The 8,322-nt window shown below is 62.0% G+C and overlaps 1 protein-coding gene across 1 annotated transcript; it reads right to left on the reverse strand.

Moving 5' to 3' along the window:
• Positions 1 to 107: 107 nt before the first annotated feature.
• Positions 108 to 7,939, reverse strand: LOC104484794 (solute carrier family 2, facilitated glucose transporter member 5-like). Its single transcript, XM_086751928.1, has 12 exons — positions 7,805 to 7,939; positions 6,730 to 6,828; positions 6,101 to 6,261; positions 5,896 to 6,020; positions 5,486 to 5,631; positions 5,273 to 5,405; positions 4,732 to 4,919; positions 4,494 to 4,604; positions 3,193 to 3,294; positions 2,539 to 2,614; positions 887 to 1,014; positions 108 to 652 (listed from the first exon to the last, which is right to left on the reverse strand). The coding sequence occupies exons 1-12, from the start codon at positions 7,937 to 7,939 to the stop codon at positions 413 to 415; spliced, it is 1,644 nt and encodes a 547-aa protein (XP_086608054.1). The 3' UTR covers positions 108 to 412.
• Positions 7,940 to 8,322: the final 383 nt, after the last annotated feature.

The following is an 8,322-nucleotide window of genomic DNA, read 5'->3' on the forward strand; positions in this document are numbered from 1 at the left end:
AGCCCCCCATCCCATCCTGCTGCTCCCCGGCACTGGGGAAGCACCCACCCGTGCCAGCACACTCCAGCTCGCTGCTGTCCCGGGTTGCGCTTGCCAGACGCCAGCTCTGGAGGCAACGCTCTTTATTGAACACCTTGTGTGGGCAGCTCTGGGCAAGCCCACGTGCCCGGGAGCGATGTGGACCCCCTGCCCCAAGAAGGTCCCTCTGTCTTTGGGGGGCATCTCTTCCAGCATGGGGGTGACGCGCAGTGGTTGGTGTAACCCTGGTGCATCATCGGAGCTCGTCCTGGCCATAGGCTGCGGCGTGATGAGATGTCCTGGGAGATGCAGAGCTGATCAAGTTGAAGGAAATGGGCCCTCAGTTCCCTCCCCAGCCTCCTCTGCCACGCCGGTTGCCCCAACACCACCCAGATCAGAGCAAGCTGGAGCCTGAGTCCTCCAGGGAGCTGCTCTCCAAGGCCCCGTAGCCTTTGAGCTTCATCATCCCGATGAGGTGGGCTGGGATGGAGAGGAAGGAGCAGCGGGTGGTGAAGATGTGGCTGATCTCCATGAAGGTTTTGTTCTTGGTCTCGGGGATGATGAGGTAGATGTACAGGGCCACCAGTAGGCAGATGCCACAGAAAACCAGATAGCAAAAGGCACCAGCTGACATCTGGGGACAACAAGAGACCAGGGACGGGGCAGAAAGCCAGGCATCCCTGAGTTGGGCATGGCACGAGGCAGCATCCCCTCCCGTCACCCTTCCCCGGGCTGGCTGCAGCCAGCTTCAAGTCAAACCAGGAGCATGGGCAACCCTGGGGTTAAGCCTACTTTGGCACCCTGTCCTGCGGGAGCAGCAGGGCTGTGTCCATCCCCTCCTCCTACTTCAGCCCCTCAGGACTGGTACCTGCAAGAAGGGGAAAATGAAGCCCACAGTGAAGTTGCAGAGCCAGTTGAGGGACCCTCCCACGATGTAGGCGGCTGGGCGGTGCGACTGCGTGAAGAGCTCAGCTGTCATCAGGAAGGGAACACCAGCTGTGGAGGGAGGGGACAGATCGAGGGTGCAGGGCACAGGCTGCCCCAGGCACCACCGGGAATGAGGGGTCCTGCCTGTCTCAGCCCTGCAGCCAAAGGGCTGGATCCCAGCAGAACCCACAGGTCAAACTGGTAGTGCTGGGAGGGCTGGAGGAGACGGGGAGTGTGGGGATGCGTGAACCAGTGTCCTGCCCTCGATGTCCCTTTGGGACCCAGTAGGGGGGTGACGTTCCCCCTGGCATACCACAGCCACACCTTGTTGGGGGCTGAGGCCAATTTCACAAGTTGCTTGACTGCAAAGTTTCAGATCGAGTCAAAGTCAAGGTGGAACACTTCACCTGGATCCTCATCTTGCAATAATTGGCCTAAATGCCAATCTATTAAATCTCATACAGATCACATGCAGAGAAGCGCATTCCCGGTGCTCTCCATGATGCCCTTCCCAGCCTCCCTTGATCAAAATGGTTTAGAAAATTTCCTTCTGTCGAGCAGCTAATTGGACACCGTGGCTGATTTGGGCAGGAAAGAAGCAACCACATTTCCAGCATCAGAATTTCGTGCAGGACACAGAAATGCCATTTTTCCAGCTGGCTTTTCCCAAGTTGTACTGTGAAAAAAACCCAGAATGACTGAAGATGATTGCCCAAGCCAACTTGGCTACTGAAAACTGGACATGGGCCGTGGCTACTTCTCCTGGAAGGACGTGGTCCCCCATGTCGTGTGTCATTGAGCTGGCACGCCTGTGTCCCAGGACTGTCCCTTTGCTGGAGGGCAGGATCCCAGGTCCAGGGCACATCTCGGGGATCTGGTAGGGGACTCCATTTGACTTGGTGACATGGCTGGGGTCCCACTGCCTGGCATAGGGCTGACTGGGACCTCTTTATGAAAGATGCTTCAATGGAAAAGACAAACCAAAAAAAAAGTGCCAGTAAGCGAGGGAGGAGCAGAGCCCCTGACGGACTCTTACTCACAGCTCGCCCAGAATAGAGATATATATTTTTTTGTTTTAAAATTCCTATTCATCATTGTTTGTGAACAATGAGCCATTAAAATCCTAATTAAAGATGTAATTACAGTGAATAAAGTCTGAGCTCAGGATGAATTATAGATCTGCTAGCAGCTCTGCTAATACATCAACTGGGTAAACCGGTCCAAGTTTCACTCCACGGTGTTCCAGCCCGCTCTCGCGCCCACGCTCCGTCAGGGGTAGGACAATGCTCGCCATGGGAGCGGGTAACGCCTCCAGAGAGGTCTGGGGAAGGTTCCCAGGGCTTTCTCCCTGCTTGGCCAAGGAAGCAGGGATGAGGAGGAGGAGGTGGAGCATGCCGCAGGGACACATGGGGCTGGAGGGGCTCGTGGCAGGGTCTCGCTCAGGGGGTGCAGGATGATAAACCTGGACCTGGCCACGGGGAAGGGGCCAGAGCACCTGTTGTGCCCCCTCTGCCTGCAAACCCCCCTGCTCCCCTGGGGACCCCATTCCCAGGGACCCCATTCCCACCCCACTCCCGCCGGCCCCAGACCCACCTGGTCCCATGCAGAAACCAGCGATGATGCCAACCACACATGCGACGCCAACGTAGCGCATCCACGGCAGGGCGGTCTGCGAGGGGACACGGGGACGGGGGATGCTGCTGGGGCAGTGGCCCTGAGCTTCACACCCAGCGTCCCCAGAACCAGGTGTCACGCGTGCCCCTCGGCTCAGTCGTGGCCCTTGGGAATGGTGGCCATGCAGGACATGTGGAAGATGGTCTGGGGCAAAGCTGGTGAGAGTCCGCATCAGCAAAGCTCAGCGACCTGTGATGCTGAGACATCCCTGGAGCTGCAGGAGCCTCACCCGGTAGCAGACAGCAGAAGGACTCTGCAGGCCTCTCCAGCGCCCCTGACATGTCACAGCTACCTCCCTGGGGACAGCTATTTCTGCCAAAAAGTGACCAGAAGTAGCAGGACTTTTCTCACATAGACTTATTTTGTTGTCGCTCTTTGCTCTAATTTTTCCTTCTCTTGAAATTTGGAGGGAAAACATTGCTCGGAAGGAGCCGTCTCACCTCTTGTTTCCATGCCCGCTCCCTCCCCTGGGGTGGTACCCATCCCTTCATCACCCACCCCTCCTTAAGGCACCCAGTGCTCCAGCCCCAGCCATGTCAGTGGCCCAGGGGGGTGGTGGTGACAGGACCCTACCTGCAGCAGCAAGGAGACGGTGATGCCGGCCGAGCAGATGCCCATGGCACAGAAGCCGGTGATGATGAGGGGCCGCCGGCCCACCTTCTCGATGGTGAAGCACTGCCAAGGGAGAGAAGAGACTGACAGGGTGGTGGGGAGCTCCCCAGCAGGATGGGGGCATCCCTTGAACCCCAGATCCCAGTGCAGGTGGAGGGATGTTCCCGGTGGCATCTGGGGGGTGGGGGCAGCCCCAGCTCAGAACAGGGTTGGGGCCGGGGCATGGGAAGAGCCAGGACTCCAGGGTCCCGGGGTGAGCGTGCACCAGGCAGCAGTGGGGTCCCGCAGAGCCCTGTCGGGGTTCGGGGTTGGGGCTGACTGGGGTGGCCCCACGGCTGCGTTTGCACCGGGGCCGAGCAGATGTGCCAAGCTGGGCATGGGGCATTTGGGGGGCAGTGGGCAGAGGAGGCAGGGCGCGGGCAGGCGGCACGGCGGCGGCTGGAGCAGGCAGGGTATTGACAGCAGAACAAATGCCTGTAATTTTATAACCAATCTCAGCACGTCCGTCGGGGGCCGTTTGCGGGGCTGCTCCCGAACAATCCTGCTGCACGCCGGGCGGCTGCTGGGGGGACCTTGCGGCCAGGGCAGGAGAGAAGGGGAAAAATAGGAGAAGGGGGCATCCTTTGGAGGGGCAAGGGGGGACCGAGCGGCCCCACTCTGCTGTGGGGTGAGCTATGGGGAGAGGGGAGCAGACCCCGCTCAGCCCCGGTTTTCTGGGAGCAGCCGCTCCCCATCCATCTCTGTAATTGTCAGGGAGCAGATTTAGTGCTGGGTGGCTTGGGCTGGCCCCGGGTGACATTCGCAGATGGGGCGAGGGCCATAAATCTGCCTGGCCCAGCGCTAACTCTCCAGCTAAATGAGGCCTGGCCGGGGGGGCCGGGGCTGCTTGCCCGGGGGCCAGGCTGGTGCTTGGCTGGGGGGCAGATGGGGACGTGTGGCCCTGCTAACAGAGTGACAGCAACATCGGGAGCTGGAAGGAACCACTTAGCCCCCTCCATCATCCCAATCTGCCCTTGCCTGGCGTTTCCCCCAACCTCCCTGCTACCCTTTTACCCCCAAGTTCTCCCACCCCTCCCATACTGAGCCCCTCTAATCCCATCTCCCTGTCCCATTTCCCTGCCAAACCCCCTGTCCCCAAGCAAAGAGGCTATGCTGTGGCACGGACGGCACTTGGGGTCCATCCAGCACCCCCCGTTTGATAATGTCAGGAGCCGGGGAGAAGGCACTGAGAGGCTGCGTCCGTCTGTCTGCCCATCACTCACCCCGATCAGCCCTGCAACCACTTCGATGGCACCGGTTCCCACGGTGGTGTAGGGGATCTGGGACGCGGGGATCCCTGCGTTCTCGAAGATGGTGTTGGTGTAAAACCAGATCTGCCAAGGAGGGGATGCAGTGTGAGCTGGGGGTATGGAGCACGGGGCACTTGATGAAATGAGTTGCCAGGTCTCAGCTCAGCCTCTGCAGAGTCAGGTGCCGGGGTGAGGACCCCGCAGGGCTTACGGCATCGATCCCTGAGAGCTGCATGCCGGCGTTCACCACCACCACCGAGAGGGTTTGCCAGCGAACAGAGCGGTCCCGCAGCAGCTGCCAGACGGAGACCATCTCCATGGAGGAGAGCGACCGCTGCTCTTCCTTCATCTCCTCGATCACATCCTGCACATCAGACGTCCCCAGGAACCGGCGCAGTGCTGTGGGGAGAGTGGGGGTCACGGGCACACATCTCCCCATTGCAGGGTGGATGCTCATAGATACAGCACGGGGCAGGGGCTTGGCTCTGCCCTGGCTCAGCCTGACCAGGGGATCTCTCTGACTTGTGGGACTGAGCATCCACAGGAACCGAGGAGATGCTTCACATCACGGGGATGGGCACCACAGAAATGCTACAGCGCAGCTGGCTGTGAGAGAAGGGCTGAGCCGTAAGGAGCGTGGTGGGCTGTTGGGTGTGGAAGGATGCTATGAGGATGCACCTTGGTCTCAGGAGACCTTGGACAAGCACCCAGCACCTCCTGGAGCCAGTCCTCACCCCAGGACACCCTCTCACCCTTGGAGGCCCCGCAGATGTCGTTCCTCTCTATCAGCAGGTACCGTGGGCTCTCAGGGAAGCAATGCAGCAGGAGGAGCTGGAGGGAGGCAGGAATGACCACCATGGACAGGAAAAGGGGCCAGAACCTGTCCTGAGAGGAGTCCAAATGGGATGTGTCATGGGGAGGGCAGAGCAGGGTCCAGCACGCGTGGGCTGGGGTATCATGCTCACCTTGCCCAGCAGCTCCGGGAGGCCCAGGAGCTGTGCCAAGAAAACCCCCAGGCAGATAAAGATGCTGGGCATGAGGCCCAGGAAACCTCGCAGGTTCTTGGGGGCGATTTCTCCCAGGTAGAGGGGCACCACGCTGAGACAGATACCTGGGGAGGGACAGGAGGGACCAGGATGGAAGAGGCAGCAGGGTGCCCAGCCAGCCCCTCGGTGCATCTCCTCCCATGCCCAGCACCATCCACAATGGGGACCCCAGGGCCAGGGAGGTGGTCCTGTCTTCCCCATGCAGAACCCCCCATCTCATGTGGCCATGAGGAATACGAAGTCTTCTCCAGCCCCCTGGGAACGGGCTGTAGGACACTGAGCCGTGAGGAAGAGGCCATGCACAGCCACACAGCCCGGGCAGCACCTACCTGAGTGGACCCCCGTGATGGAGCGGCCGATGATCACCATCTCGGGGGACCCCAGCTCCCGGCTGAAGCCCATGAAGCCGCCGGCCAGGAGGACGAGGAGAGCACTGCGGCTCAGCGCGCCATTCCTAGCAGGGCACAAGCAGCAGAGCAGCCCCTCCAGCCCTGACCTGTCCCTCAACCACCCTGTCCCATGCCACCCCCTTACCTGCCGTACCGCTCCACCAGCACCCCCACCAGCAGGGAGCCCACCAGCCCACCCAGGGCAAAGATGGAGACGGTCAGGGAGTAGAGGAGGGTCAGGGGGCCGGGGGCCAGACCATGCCCATACCGCCGGGCCCACGTGGTGTTGTAGAAAGCCTTTATGTGCTGCGGGGCAGAGACACAAACATAGGCACCAAATGCGTTGGGAGAAAGGAGAAGACCAGGGAAGACAGGCCCTGTTGGCAAAATGCCATGGGTTTATCAGCATCGCAGGAGGTGCAGGGCAAGACGTGACTGGGGATGACTGGGATGTGCTGGTCTGGTTACTCAGCCAGCTTCAGCACCACAGGGGTTTAAGGACAACTTGGAGATGCCACAGGCAGAGCTTGAGCAAGGAGGTTGTGGGGAGCTTTCCCCAGCCCCTGCCTTTCAGGTAGAGACCAGTTTGGGGGGGGTACAAGAACACAGGTTCCCATGTCCCTCCCACGCCATCCCTCCCCTTGGGCTCCTTTCTGTGGGCGACTGCCCAAGGGAAACACCAGCGTTTTGATGTGGGGCTGCCAGGTAGCAGCCCTTCCCAGGGAGGGATGCAGAGCCCTTCCCCTGCTCCTGGAGAGGCTGCCCATCCCTTACCACTGCCGGCGAGTTCACCACGGCCAGGTTGTAGCCATAGAGCATGGAGGAGCCGAAGGACACCAGGAGAGTGACCGACAGCAGGGGGAAGGTGAGGTGCTGGGAGAGAGGAGGGGAGATCAGCACAACAGAGACAAGGACCAAGGTCACATAAGGCAGGACCTCCACTGGGTCACTGCCCCAGAGCAAAAATCCCAGTGTGACAGAGTCCTGCGCTGAGCAACACTTTGTGCTATTGCCCAGTACCCAGCCCAGCCAATTCGGCTACCCCACGGCTGGTCGCATGGCTGTGAAGTGAGGCTTTACTCTGGCAGCGGCCCAGCTCAGGCTGCCTGGCCAAAGCACCCCTGCTCCGACAGGGACACCCAAACGGCACTGCTGCGAGCTGCCCCATGCACACCTCCCTGCCTGGGAGGCCCAGAGCTGCTGAAAGGTGCAGCTCCCCGCAGTGGGTCCCAGCCTCACCCCTCCAAAACCCTACCTGCACCCACCTCCTAAACCCTCACCCCCACCAGTGCCTCCATCACCCACTCGGGCTGTGTGGGGACATGCAGGACGGGCATCCTCACTGTGGGGAGCGAGGGCTGCGGAGGGGCACCCTGCAGCCCCAGCCGGGCTGGGGGGCGTTGAGACCAGCCCACCCCGGGACTGGAGTGCCCAGTAGGACCCAAGAGGCACTCAGCACCCCGCCCCCCCCCCGCCCCCAGCCCAGGCTGGGTGCTGCACCCGGCTCTCTCCCCTGGAGAGGAGGCGCCCTCCGGCCCCACAGCGACAGGCCCTGTGTCCCCCGTGGGCAGCGCCGTGTCCCAGCACCCAGACCTCAGCCTTGCAGAGGGGAGCAGGGCAGGGTCCGGCCCCCCCCCGCAGCCCCCGGCCATCCCACAGCCCCCTCAGCACAGTAGCCCGATCCGTAGCACCCAGCAGCTCCCGCACACCAAATCCCCGCTAATCCCACCAGGAATCCCGAGCCAGGAGAAGGCAGGCGGGCGATGACAGGAGCTTGGGGTGGGAGTGGGGCACCGTGGGGCAGAGGGGAGCGGGGATGCGGCATCCCCCTAGCCCGCAGGGAGCTCACCCCAGTGATGTCCCCGCTGGACTGCGGGGTCCCTTTCCCGACCGTCGGGGCGAGGCTGAAGCTGGAGCGGAGTGGGGGAGGAGGATGCGGGGAGGAAGGCAGCCCCGGTCCACCGGCCTGGCTCGTGTCTCCCATTTTTCGATGGAAGAAGGAGGGGAAGAGGGAAGGGAGGGCAGGGCAGGCAACCTGGGTGCCCCTGGGCTCATTGGAGGCTCCTCAGCAGCCGAAGGAGGAGTCCGGGGCCCTTCCCCCCTCGCCCGGGGGGGTGGGGGGGGGTGTGGAGGGGCGGGCAGAGGCAGGCTGGCAGCTCCGGGCTGCCCAGCCCCGGGAGGGGCCACGGCCAGGCCTGGGGACGGCGGGGTCACCCGTGTGATGCTCTGCACCGCCGAGGGTCCCCGTGTGTCCCCTCCAAACGGGGTGAGTGGCCCAGGGACCGTAAGCAGGGCAGCGTCCCCGCATCACCCCCAAGCTGGGGGCGAAGGGGCAGCCCCGTACGACCCAACGCCCCCATCAACATT

Source organism: Chlamydotis macqueenii, chromosome 7, assembly GCF_036417535.1.
Source record: "Chlamydotis macqueenii isolate bChlMac1 chromosome 7, bChlMac1.mat, whole genome shotgun sequence".
Classification (NCBI taxonomy): domain Eukaryota; kingdom Metazoa; phylum Chordata; class Aves; order Otidiformes; family Otididae; genus Chlamydotis; species Chlamydotis macqueenii.